Raw genomic sequence first — 13,913 nt, 5'->3', positions numbered from 1 at the left:
AGAATTCAGAATCTCACTGTGCTTATTGTTTGTTTATTACCCCAAGCTCCTTCTCCCCTTAATTTTTGACATAGTGAAATGGAGACTTACCTTCTCTAATGAAGAGTCTTTCTTGAGTATGTTAAAATCAGGCAAGATTCCTTTGTAGATACAACCACAGAGATAACTTTGTTCAACGACCCGATGACTATTAACATCAAATGAGGCATAAAACAGGGAGATGGATGTACGTGGAAGGTGGTTACAGAGTACGTCCCCCTTAGAGCTCAGATAGAAAAGAGATTCCCATGGATAGGGAGGTCTTCCCAATGCTGCTCCCACCTGTGAATGGCATTTTGCTATCTGTATTGTGCCTCAGAGCATTATGTGATCTATGATGTGATCTATGATTACCCAAGAGAAAGACCAACTAACCCATTCGGGAAGAACAAAAAGGCTAAATATTGCCCATTGTCCAGACATGCAAGATGACATGCGAGTAGAAGACCAATATGTTGAATGAATGAATGACTCTGTCTCTGTCTCTGTCTCTGTCTCTGTCTCTGTCTCTGTCTCTGTCTCTCTCTCTCTCTCTCTCTCTCTCTCTCTCTCTCTCTCTCTCTCTCTCATCTGTCATCTATCTATCTATCTAATTTGGCTAATCTATCTATCTATATTTGAGACAAGCTCAGCAGTCAGTGAGTTGGGCCCAGACTGGAATAAAAAGTCCCTACTTTCAAGACACTTGTATTCTAATAGGAACATGTAAAGTGCATAGAGGAATGGTGACCAGCAAGGGAAGTTTTGGTTTATGTAGTGACAGAGATGGTGAGAGGATCCATAAAGTGGTAAATTGTCATTTGCTTTTCAGTTACAATAATATTATTGATTTATTATTGTTTCTGGAACAAGAACCAAATGTGGAACAGAAGGTGCAGGGGTGGATGTAGATGAAGGCTGAGCAGATGGTACCTTTGTTGGGTAGGACCTGGTGGATGTCAGGATGGGATATGAAACACAGTCCTGGGGTGCACATGACTAGTCATTGGGGTGAAGTATTTGAGCTAATGGGGGTATTTTTTCTTTTTTTCCTGGATGTGGGCTGAGCAGCCTGCCAGCAGGAGTGTGCCACATGTACTAACGGATTTGAATGCTCCTCCTGCCAGCCCTCCTTGCTGATGAAAGAAAGGCAATGTGTGACTGCCTGCGGGAAAGGATTCTACCAGGATCACCACTACTGTTTAGGTAAGAACTGGCAGGGAAGAAGATTTGTATGCAATAAGTATGTGCCAGTCCTGCTAATGCAGCTTGGGTCAGCTCCTTCTACTAGTTTCTTTTGAGATTAATAAGAAAAGATACAAATGGAATTCCTAAAGATGAAAGAACCCAAATATTGGAGGGGAGAGATGTGCTCACTGTAGAACTTTTTTTCTTGTTTTATAGATTAAAGAATATTAATGCAATGAAATGTGCTTGTAATATTTGTGTAAGTCATTCTGTGCATGCCTCAGGGCTTTGGAATGCTATTTAATTAAGCGTACTTTTGGTCCGAGCTTGTCATTTGGTTGTTAGTCACATTCCTGAGCCATGTAAGTACGTGATACTTAAATAACAAAAGATTATTGAGCGGAAAAATCATTTATCAAAATATATATATGGCAAAGCAAGACATATGAAGTCAAGGGAAACAGACTGAAGAGTAAACCCCACAAAATGGCCCATCTCTTCCTAAGCTGTGTGTGAGGGAAGTGTTCTGTATTCTGCAGACTGCTGGCCACTTGGGAGCTGCTTTTCCTCTGCCCCTGTCCCTCATGCCGTATTGTGCTGTGACAGGAAGCGGGGTTCCTGACAGGCCATGCCAGCTGAGCGAGCTCTGACAGATCCCGCTGAGCCGGGAGGAAAGCCCTCTCTGTGCATGCCCTGACACTGGATCCTCTTCCTTGGATTGGTGCCTCAGTTCATGTTTGTCAAGTTACTGAGATTTCCTTGGCCTCGCATTCTCTTTCTCTTTTCAAAATGAGTGATTTTGACTAGCTAATCTCTAAAGTTTCTTCAAATCCTGGGAGTATTATCTCCAGCCTGCTGATGAGGAAACTGAAGTCTGAGTCATCAAGCGACTTGCCCACGGTAATAGAAACAGGCTTGGTGAAACGGGGATTCTAGATCAGATCTTCTAAACACAGGTTTTCTGCCTGCAGGGATCTTCCCTCTTCTTTCATTTCATTGCCTTCCAAGTATCAACCAACCTTGATCAAAAGTACCAGCTGCAGTGTCCTGGACCCATTGAATCAAAAGTAGACCAGGGAACTCTTGGAAAGGGAGGGCTAGGAAGGGCTAGTCAGCTAACATTTTTTAAAGCACCTGCTATGTGCCAGTCACTATGCTAGGCACTGGGGATAGAAAGAAAGGCAAAAAATAAAACAAAATAAATTTTTTTCTTTATAAAAAAGCTTCTCTTAAGAAGCTCGGAGTCTAATGAGGCAGATAACATGTGAACCCCTATGTACAAATGAGATATAGACAGGATAAATTGGGGGTAGTGTCAGAGGGAGGAAAGTAAGATTAAGGAGGATTGGGAAAGGCTTCTAGAGGAAGTTATGACTGCAGGTGACTCTTGAAGCCTTTTTCACTGGCTGATCCCCCTTGTTTCTTTGTTTCTGGTTCTGCTCTCTGTAGCCAAACAGAATAAGTGTACTCCCTCCTCCATGTGACAGCCCTTCACATATTTGAAGACAGGTAGCCTGACCCTAGCCAGCTAGGCAGTGCAGTGCATAGAGTGAGGGACTTGAGTCAGAAAGGCTCATCTTCATGAGTTCAAGTCCGGCCTCTGTCTCTTCCCACCTGTGTGACCCTAGGTAAGTCACTTAATCCTATTTGCCTCAGTTTCATCATCTATAAAATGAACCAGAGAAGGAAAAGACAAAACCATTCCAGTATCTTTGCTGAGAAAACCCCAAATAGGGTTGCAAAAGGTCAGACACGACTGAAGCGACTGAACAACAATCCTGACCCTTCTGAATCTCCTCTTTTCCAGGCTAATCACGTCCAGGGCCTTCCACTGTTCTTTATCTGACAATGTTCTCAAGGCCCTTCACCATACTGGTAGCCCTCCCCTGGACATTCTCCAGCTTATTAAAGCCCTTAAACATTGATGCCAACTCTAGTTCTTTAGGAGAGTTCAGGGCAACAGTTACCTCCCATTTTCTGTAACTGCCCTTCTTAATGCAGTCCAAGATTATATTAGCTTTTTTTTGGCTGCCACACTGATGACTTCTATTGATCTTGTAGTCTGCTAAACAGTCTAGATCTTTTTCAGAACCACTTCTGTCTATCTATTCATGGCTTTCCCATTTATTCTTGTGAAGTTGATGCTTTGTGCCAAGGTACAAGACTTTGCATTCAACTCTAATGAATTTCATCTACCAGGTTTAGCCCAATGCTCTAGCCCGGGGGTTGACAAAATCCATTTTTAAATTGTAAACCTCATTCTTATTTGCAGGCTGCACAAAAATGTGTGGTAGGCCAGATTTGGCCCGTGGGCCATAGTTTGCCAACCTCTTTTCTAGTCTGGAAGATCCTTTTGAATTTTGATTCTGTTGATCTGTGTGTTAGCTGTCTCACCTCAAACACTTGACCTTCACTAGCTGTGTAACCTTGGGCAAGTCACTTAACCCCAATTGCCTCATCCTGGGTCATCTCTAGTCATCCTGATGAATATCTGGTCACTGGATTCAGATGGCTCTGGAGGAAAAGTAAGGCTGGTGACCCGCACAGCCCTCCCTCACTCAAAACAAAGTCAAGTGCAAGTCATTTCTCTGATGATATGGTCTTCTTCAGCAATGAAGGACAAACACACACACACACACACACACACACACACACACACACACACACACACACACACACACACACACACACACACCCCCCTCTCAGCTGTATGTCCCCTGAACATCTGATGCTCCTTTTCCCTTCTGTTCCTTTTTCCAAATCATTGATAAACATGTTAAATACCCTGGAGCCTAGAATAGATTCCTGGGGGGTACTCCAGAGGAGACTTTTTCCCCAGTTGACTTGGAACCAGTAGCAACGATTCTGAGCCCAGTGGTCCAGGCTCATCTGAATGTTTTATTGGCCCCTCCGTAGCACTCCATTTTCCATGAAAATAGACAGTCCCTGCTCTTAAGTTCACAGTCTGAGGGAGACTACATGTGAACAACTATGTAAGAAAGCTATAGATAGACAGGGTACATTGGGGGCTGTTGAGCATTCTTTGTTTTATCTTTGGTTTCAACTCACTGTTGTCATTTTGATTCTGCCCTTTCCAGTGTGGCAGAGAAAACAGACAACATGAAGGTTGAGTGCCTGTGCTTCACTCAAAGTTATCACAATCCCATCCACTCCAATCAAAGGCCCCTTCTCTATGTGGAGCCTTCTTATCCCCAGTATAACTAAAACAAAATGGAACAAAACCCCTCTTACCTTGCCTTGCCATTATAGAATAAACATGAATCTATTCTGTATCCTTTTGGTGTCCCATTCAATTATACAAAACACCCTCCCACAAAAAAAAATCTGTAGAAATCTCATAAAAAGAAGAAAAAGCATTCATTTGTGAAAAATCTAACAAAAATTATCACTTGAAACTTATGTTTCTCATTGTATTCTTCTTCTGTGTCTGACTTGGATTGAATCTTTTGTACATTTCTTTTTTTAAATCCAGGTTGGTTGGTGAGTTCCATGGGTATCCATGTAGGCTTCTTCAGACAAATCCATTTATTTTTCTTCCATACTGGAATTGTTTCCCTTTGTGTCATCAGAATTTTATTCTTGAATATCTCTCATTCTTCCTGGTCTGCCTTTGCCCAAAGTGTTTAGTGTAACTGTCTTTGCTCTAAACCCTTTGAAATTTGTTTTTCCTAATTCTAGAGAGCATGCCCATGAGACTGCACCTGACTTTCCCCTCCATCTCTGTTACAAATCCTTGAATGGAGTGATCACTTCCTACCAACAACCAATAATTTGCCTCTAAATGGACTCAAATCCAGGTTATAATTTTTTCTTGTTGGATTTTTCACAAGCTGATGCTTTTTCTTTTCCATATTCTCCTTTATATGAGAGTTTTGCAGAATTTTTTTTTTTGTGGGAGGGGGTTATATATAGTTGAATGGGACACTGAATGTATTTGCCATTTTTCTCTCAATCTAATGGCATGGGGGAATAATGGGAGAATATTGTGAGTGGTGTAGAGGAAGAGAGTGGCATTAATGAATGTTATAGGCCTAATAACATTTTTTCTTTCATTTTTTTTAAGTACTAAGAAAAATCAAAACATGCATTGGAAGAAATCCATTATTATCACCTCTATGCAATGATCTTTTTCATAGAATTGTAGTAATCACCAAAGAGAGGATTGTATTTACTTTTCTATGCCAATTATTTTTCAGTTCCTTAAGTAATTCTTTTTTGTTTTTTTTACAGTTTTTTTCTGTTTAATATTATTTTACCTAATAGCATATTGACTGTATGAAAGGCTTATGTTAAATGATGACTTGCTAGTTCACTTGAGTTCGTTTAGCAGATATTTGCAATTTCAGAGACCATAGATGCTTCTGTTATGTGTAATAGCTTTCTGGGAATGATGCTGGCCAGTGAGAATTATGATGGTATTCATGTTAGTGAGATGCAAGGGTCCAGGATTGTGTTTAATATTTGTCCACTATTACATGTGAAATACATAACTTTGCCTTGGATATTTATTTTTGGTACCTTTGTTGGAATGACATTCCTGTGGACATTCTCAGCAAAATGAATCATACACCTGTTTCTGTTAAGTAGACACATGTATTTTTCTTGATAAATATCCAAGGTTTGGATAATCCTGGAAAACTGTCTAAATTCCAATTTGATAAATATACTTAAACTGCTCCTTGCTACCCTTTCCTTCCCTTCACATAGATACCCTTTGAGCACCCCAGGAGCAATTTTGCTTTCTAAGAGTCATTCATTTTCCCAGACCTTGGCCCCCCACTCTTATTCCTTTTGCTTTGCCACGTTCTTTCACTCCATGCCCAGGTTTCTGCCCGGTGGTGTTCTGTTCTCAGAAGGCTAGTGTTTTCTTCAGTTCCAGACGGAGGTAGTTAATTGCTTGTACATTCCATCCAAGAGCTCACGTGTGCGTGCCTGAAGTAGAAAGTTGCTGGGAAAATTTGTTCTTGTTCCTCAAGGGAATTAAACCAATTTACTTTAGTTCAGCTTGGCTGAATTTTTTTTTCTGTATAAAATAAGACCAGGAAGGGATAGAAAGAGAACTTCAAAAACTCAGAGTCAACCAGTAATCATTTTTTCATAGATTATCCTCCTTTTTTCAAATTTAGCTGTGCTGGCTGCCCTTCTTAGCTAGAAAACGCTTAACTGAAAAGTATTCGAGGACCTGGAATTCCTTGTGATTTTTCACAATGAGACATTGGAAGTCTGTCAGTGTATTTTCAACTTAAAAAAAGAAGTCTATCTTATTAAGATAAATAACAGCGTTCTTGGATAGATTTCTTTTATTGGAGACTCAGAATAGTATGGTGCAGAGAGGGATAGCCTTGGCATTAGGAAGTCCTAGGAATATAGCACTGTGGAAAGTCTAATGATTCTGGGGGCAAGGGTCATGGGTTCAAATGTCCCCTCTGATGCTTAATGCAAATCTGACCTTGACATACTTCTTTACCTCTCTGTTCCCTCATCTGTGAAATGATGGGAGTGGACTAGAGGCTTCTGAGGTTCCATCCAACTCCAGAGCTATGATCACATGATGTCTTGCCTCTTCTACATATTGTGTGACTAAATTACTTGGTTTACCATCACCCTAGGCAAGTCTCTGAGACCAAAAGTTATAAATGAGTTGCTATTCTACATCAATGGAATGAATTTCACGTCAGGAGTTACCCATATGAATGAAATCAGAGATACCCCTCTCCTCTAAAATATTCCTTGGCTGATTGGTGTATATTCAGTATAATTTCTCACATTATTGACCCATCAGGACAAAGTAAAAATGCACACAATGCCAAGGAGACTGATTCCTAGCAATTGCATAGTTACTATTCATGGGCACCTAGTTATATAGAGAATAAATTGTAAAGTAGAAGGCAGGGCTTTGTGGTATACAATGCTTCTTCCAAGAGAGACAATGTGAATAAACACAAAGAGAGATAAAAGAAGCCATCTTCATGTACCATGGGGGCTGCTGGTTTTAGATAATTTTTTTTTTACAGTTAGTTTAATTAGCATGTTTTTAATATTGCTGTTCTCAGTAAAATTAAAAGATATTGAGATTATGTCACATTCTGCAGCGCATAAGGAGAAATGAAAGAAATTCAAGGCATAGGAGAGGCACAGAGTAGGTCCTTAATACATATTTGTTGAATTGAGCTGAATTGTGATGAGCTCAAAATAGGATGCCCTTATAACTGGTAGCTCTTTGGTGGAGGGATCCATTGAAGACATGTGGAGCAAAGCTACCTTTACATTTTTTCTAAATAAAAATTTTTATGTTTTATCCATTTTTCTTTTTACCAGGAGGGAATGGGGTTGCTTACCAAGTGCATCCTATTAAGGCTTCTTCCACCCAAGAATCTCTGTGTTCCTTTCCTCCTCCATCCTCTAGACCAGAGATGGGGAACCTGCAGCCTTGAGGCCACCTATGGCCTTCTAGATCCTTAAGTGTGGTCTTTTGACTGAATCTAAAGGGTTTATTCTGTAAAATCTGTGGATTCAGTCAAAAGGCTGCACTTAAGGATTTGTTCTGTAAAATTTGGATACACAGGTTCCCAGGCCACAGGTCCCCCACCCCTGCTCTAGACGGTGGGCTTTGTAGCGACATAGGGGAAGCTTTGCCCAGAGTTCCCTGATTATTATCTTCATCGAAGCTGGCCCAAGAGCCCTGGATTCTGTGACATTAGATAGGGCTTTCACCTCCTTTTACAAAAATATAACTGTCCAGCGAATGTTTTTAGGTCATCCATGCTACAGACTCTCAAATTTTAGATCATGAAAAGATCTGGGACTTGGCTTCTTAATCTGTGAGCTTTTGAATTAAAAAATAATATTTTGATGACTTTATTTCTGTGGTTTGCTTTGCAGTCCTATGGATTTTGTTTTATTCATTTAGAAACATTTTGGGAAGGGTAATCCCAGTGAGCCTTCCCCAGTCTGTAATCTTAATGTCTTCCCTGCGAGACTCTTCTAATTCATTTTGTTGGTGTCTTCTTTGTACATAGCTGTTTGTGTAATATCGCCCTCATTTGAATGTGAACTCATTGAAAACGAGGGTTATTGATACCTTTTATTGTATCCCCAGAACTTTGCACAGTTACTGGCACATAGTATATGTTTAATAAGTGTTGGTTGACTGTGATAGGTTGATAAAAGTTTAAGTTCAATGGAATCATATCTTCAAAAAATAACCTTTCTTAGTGAACATCCTTAGCTGACATGAGGGGGAAAGGAAGTGTATTTCAAATAAAGGGAATAGGGATAAGTGAAGGCATAGAGTACACTTCCTTTCCCTTCTGCCCATCTGTCCTTCAGGGCTCATCTCAAGTCTCCCTTCTTCCACGAAACCTTTCTGAACTAGTGCGCCGTCTTGCATTTAACTATTTTGTGTATGTTAAGTGTGTGTTTATTAACTTTATATTATCCCACATGTATATTTATATGCATTTTTTGTATCTTCCATTTGAATTAAAGCTCATTATAAGTAGGAATTGTTCCTTTCTCTACCCTGTTTTTCCTTGCTCTTACACAGTGCCCGGAACCCAGTAAATGCTTAATAAATGCTTATTCATTGAATGGTTTTATTCCTCCTCCCCCAAACTTCTCTGGTATTAAGTGCAAAGTATAATTTGATATATAATGCTATACTTTTGAAATGTATTTTGATCATTTAAGGTTTAGTCTTTTCTGTCCAACTAGATTATAAACTCAGTAAGAACTGAAATGGCTCCTTAGAGTTCTAGATTCCCCTGAGTTTTTAGTATCAAATTATAATGCTGAGCACATAGTAGACACTGAGTCTACAATTCTGGATTGATTGATCTTATCAACCAGGGCTTGGAGGAGAAAAACTAGTGGTGTGTAGCTGTCGTTGGGTCTTGTACTCCTTGTGTTAATAATAGGTAGCCTCCAGCAAAGTGTAGAATCTCACTCACTGTCTTTCTCCTTGTATTTTATCTTTATTCTTGTCTTTCAAGTTGCCTACATACTATAAAATATCTACAGGGAGACTATTAAAAATTTAAAAAATAGACAGCACCCACTGGAAACACCTGGTTATGAGGATAACTGAACTTATACATCACCGTGCCAACATTATGGGCACGGACAAGTTAACCTGTTGAGTGTCACATCAGGGCAGACCATCTGAGACATCCTTTGCCAAATTTACCCTCTTCTATTTCCTGCTACATTTGGAATTTGGATTTAGAATAAAGAGAGGTAGGGAAGACTCAAGGATGTGATGGGAGCCTTGGCCCAGCATCTTTGCTTTAGCAGGAGGCTGGCAGGGTTAGGTATTTGTCTGGGTTGTTTATAGATCCTTGATTTGTGTTCCAAAAGACCAAAGGACAGAATCAAAGCTTCATAGCACTTAGCAAAGTACTTGGTACAGAACAAGTGCTTAATAAATTTATTCATTCACTTATTCATTTACTCATTCATTCATTCATTCATGTGTCAGAGAAAGCTCACAAAAAAGGGAAATTTTTATTTCAGGCATATCCAATTCTTCTTGGCAAACATGAATGCCAAAATGTTTCAGCTATGACTGAGAAATGGATAATAGTCAGACATTTGGCATTTAGCCATCTGGGGCCTCGCCATCCAGAACATATTCATATTCATTCTCTCTCTCTCTCTCTCTCTCTCTCTCTCTCTCTCTCTCTCTCTCTCTCTCTCTCTCTCTCTTTCTCTCTTTCTCTTTCCCTGTTCTCTTTCTGTCTCTTCTTTCTGTCTCTCTCTTTCTCTGTTTCTGTCTCTCTCCTCTCTCCTTTCCTTTCTCTTTCTGCCTGTCATCTTTTGCTCTATCTTATTCTCATTTTGTCTTTTCTTCTTGGTCTTCTCTTTCTATCTCTCTTTCTCCTCATGTTTCTCTGTCTTTTTCTGTGTCTGTTTCTCTTCCTATCTGTCTCTCCCTCCCTCCATCTTTCTGTCTCCTCTCTGTCTCTCTGTCTCCTTCCCCTACTCCATTTCCACCCTCTGTACCACTGTCTCCTCATCCCTCCCTCTCAGATCTCCACAGTGCACCCAACATCTCTTGATTAGCTCCATAAAGATCTGATAGGAGTTTGGCAGGGAACTGGTGACTTTGAGAACACTTCCATTGAAAGCTTAGTTTGGATTGCTGTTTTCCACTCCACGTCTTCAGTTACTGTAGATAAATAGAATCATGGTATCAGGGAAATCAAGCAAACACCTGTGTGCTTGACACTGTGTTAGCTAGCTATTGGAGATGCAAAGACAGTGAATGACACAAATTCTTCTTGCAATTAACTTACATTCTAAAGAAAGAGACAGCAGATACACCTAAAAGTATACGGAGTAAACATGAAAAGAATAAATACTAAGAAATGCAAAGTAGTTATGTACAAGGTAGGTTGGAGGGCACTGGTGGCTCAGGAGATTGGGAAAGGCTTTGTGTGATGCTTAAGTTTCATGCTGAATAAAAAGAAGTCTACTTTGATGTAGAGATGAGGTGGGCATGCCTTCTGTTACAGCATGTTTGTTCTGGCTGTCTCTCCCAGGGCCAGGCTGCCACATCTGTCCCCATCAGGCTTCTAGGGCTCAACGCTGAGAATCAGAGGGTTTCTTCTCTCCTCCCATTGGCTTGAGCCTGTGTGGGCTGTGATCCCCCCATTAATGGAGAGTACCTGAGGTCTATTTACTACCAATTAGCTTTTACAAAAGGATATTTGCTTCAAAGACATAGCAAGAACAAAGTACAAAATGTCCCTTAATCTCTTCTGGACATATTCTCCCCGCACCACCTTGGTCTCCGAAGGGCGTAGGCTTAAAACCTAACTTAGTTCCTATGTAACACTGGTCCCACCATGTTCATATCCAAAAGCAGCATTGAGTCTTTGTCTCACCTGACACTGGGTTAAAGTTCTGAAGGTCACTCCAAGTTCCATGGGGCATTGGCGCTATCCTGACTGCAGACCAGGCTCTGGGGTGCCAGGATGCTGAGATTACTTCCCTCCTTTTGGACTCACAAGTTCAGAGGCTCCACTTGATTCCCTGGTCACCATCCGTAAAACAGTCACCAGGATCTTTTTGCTGAGATAAAGAGGAAACGTCCGATCCAGACATTAAATCCTTCTATGATTAGTCAAAGAGTCTTGTCTTCAGCATATAGTTAGCCTACCAGAACAAGGTGTAGAAAACTCTTCAAGGCATATTTATGCTGTGTCATTATAATTCTCCCTAGCCTCCTCATTGTGGAGAGATGCTCTCCTAGGCAGTCAGCACAATGCCAGAACTTCATTACGAGGTGTAGGGAGTGGCCAGCACAGAGACTGGAGGTGGATGAAAAAGAAGTCATTTGGCCTCATGACAGGGTGCAGGAGGAGAATAATGTCTAATGAGACTGGGAAGATAGGTGGTAGCCTGTTGTAAAGGGCCTTGAAAGCACAATAGAAGAGTTGATCTGTTTTCCAGGAAGGAATAAGGAGCCATTGGGCTCTGTTGAATGGGGAATGCCATGACCTCGTGTCCACTTAAGAAAAGTTAGCTGGTGCCACCTGATGGAATTTTTTTTTTAAACTGGCAAACACTTCATTTTAATTTGTGAGCAGATAATAATAAAGCTGGCTAGTATAACCAAATCAAAGGACAAAGATGAAAGAGGCTATTATGTTGGAAACTGAGTCAAGTCAATAAGCTAAGCACCTACCTTGGGGTCCAGAATTGTCCAATCTGCAAGAAAAACCACTGAGGTAGAGGTTGAGCCAATAACCATGTATTCAAGGGAGCTGGCCACCTTCAGTAAATGAGACCTTAGAGCTTCCTCATGATCTGAAATGTTTCCTTTGCCCTGGGCCTTACTTTTATAGCACTTGTTACTCAGACACACAGAAGAGGCAAAGTCTCATTGGCTGATATAGTCTGATTTTGACCCTTCAGGAGGATGAGAAATGATGTATCACTGTGGGTAGTCACAGGATGTTCAAGACAGGCCATTTTAAGTGGTCGTAAGATGGGCCCCTCCTCGTGTTGGGCAAGAAGGTGGTCCAGAGATCCAAAAATGAGTTAGAGGACTTTCCATATCACATCAAGACATCTCACCTACTCTGGGCATGGTCATGCAGTCATCACCCGAAAGGGTGAAGATCCTCTAGTGAGAATTCTTGTGGTTAGGCAAGTGGCCTTTATAACAACCAGTGAGCTTTATAATAGATTAGCAAGTAGTGAACTGTTAGCTTGTAGTTTTAAGCTTGGGACCTAATATAGAAAAGAATCTATCTAACTTTATCTAATTATTCTTGTATCTAAGATGTATAAAACACGTATTAATATATATGTAATTCCTGCACTCATGTTAGTTGAGTAGACTGATTAATGTATATCAGTAGATAAATATAATAATAATTGCTAACAATGACCACCCCTATGGAATCACATTAAGCTGATTAATACTGATTGGAGATAAATTTGGAATAAAGTAGAGGTCTAAATCATTTGCCTCACTACCATGTGCCAAGGAGTGTGCTAAAAGTGGAGAATATAAAGAAAGGCAAAAAACAAATAAACAACAAAATTAGACCTTGCTTTCAAAGAGACAACATGCAAATGATCATGTAAAACAAGATATGGAGGAGATAAATCGAGGCTAGTCTCAGAGGGAAGGTCCTAGAATTGAGGACTGGGAAAAATTTTCTTTCAGAAGGTGGGCTTTTAGCTAAGACTTGAAGGAAGCTGAGGAGGCCAGGAGGTGGAGGAAGAAAGTTCCAGGCCTGATAGACCACCTGTGACAATGCCATTAGGTCAGAGTTGGAGTACAGCATGGGGGGCCCCTGTCACTGGATCACAGAGTATATAGAAAGGAAATAAGGTGCAAGAAAACTAGGAAGGTTGTGTGTCTGGGGGGGGGGGAGGTAACAGGTCATGATGAGGTTTGTACAATTTGAGTTTTTGGGGCATTTTTACAAACAACACCGTTTTGGCCATTTGGAAAGTCGTGCTAAGGAACTCCAGCTAACTGAGACAGTGTGCTAATGCTGCTGTAATGGAAGGGAAATTGCTCTAAAAGGCAGATGGTCCAGGAAACATGACCCTGGAACCATTTTACCTCTTACCTGAACAGACGAATGTTGAACAGAAGTGCAAAAAGACAAAACAAATCAAGGGTTGTTCCCTAGGTTCATACGTCATGAAAGTCAGATGCTGCGTATAGGAGAAGCTTTGGAAATTTCACTGGAACAATATTTCATTTTAATCCTTTTATAAGAGAAATTCTGGGTCTGATGTCTCTGCTTTTAGAATTACAAAGACAAAACAGTCTTCTTTCTTTTCAAGGCAGATTTTAGTTTGAGATACATATTGGTGTATTAGGATCAAAATGAGTCTTTCTTTTTAGGGTTTTCATGAGTTGTTCTATATGACAAAACACAGCTCTAGAGCTGGAAGAGACTTTCAAGATCAGTTTCACTCAGTTTCCTCATTTTACAGCTGAGGAAAATGGCATCCACAGTGGTAACATGATTTGCCCAGGGCCACACATGTACTAAGGGATAGAGGTAGGATTTGAATCCAATTCCTTTGCCCTCGGAGCCAGCAAGTCTTCCACTATTTCTCTTCTAAGATAGGGATCCTTTCAGATAAAGTATTGATATTTTGGTTGTTCAGTCGTTTCAGTCATGTCTGACTGCTCATGACCCCATTTGGCGTTTTCT

General features: G+C 40.6%; 1 protein-coding gene across 3 annotated transcripts in view; it reads left to right on the top strand.

Moving 5' to 3' along the window:
- The window catches only part of FRAS1 (Fraser extracellular matrix complex subunit 1), a 469,972-nt gene that overhangs the window by 177,291 nt on the left and 278,768 nt on the right, over window positions 1–13,913 (top strand). For all 3 annotated transcript variants that reach the window (XM_072623600.1, XM_072623599.1, XM_072623598.1), the window contains exon 13: window positions 1,090–1,224. In XM_072623600.1, coding sequence (XP_072479701.1) covers window positions 1,090–1,224 — 135 coding nt within the window. The remainder of the gene's footprint in view (window positions 1–1,089; window positions 1,225–13,913) is intronic.

The sequence above is a fragment of the Notamacropus eugenii genome, chromosome 7 (assembly GCF_028372415.1).
Source record: "Notamacropus eugenii isolate mMacEug1 chromosome 7, mMacEug1.pri_v2, whole genome shotgun sequence".
Taxonomy (NCBI): Eukaryota; Metazoa; Chordata; class Mammalia; order Diprotodontia; family Macropodidae; genus Notamacropus; species Notamacropus eugenii.
The sequence above is the reverse complement of the archived record's forward strand: the minus strand, read 5'-3'. Positions and strand labels throughout refer to the sequence as shown.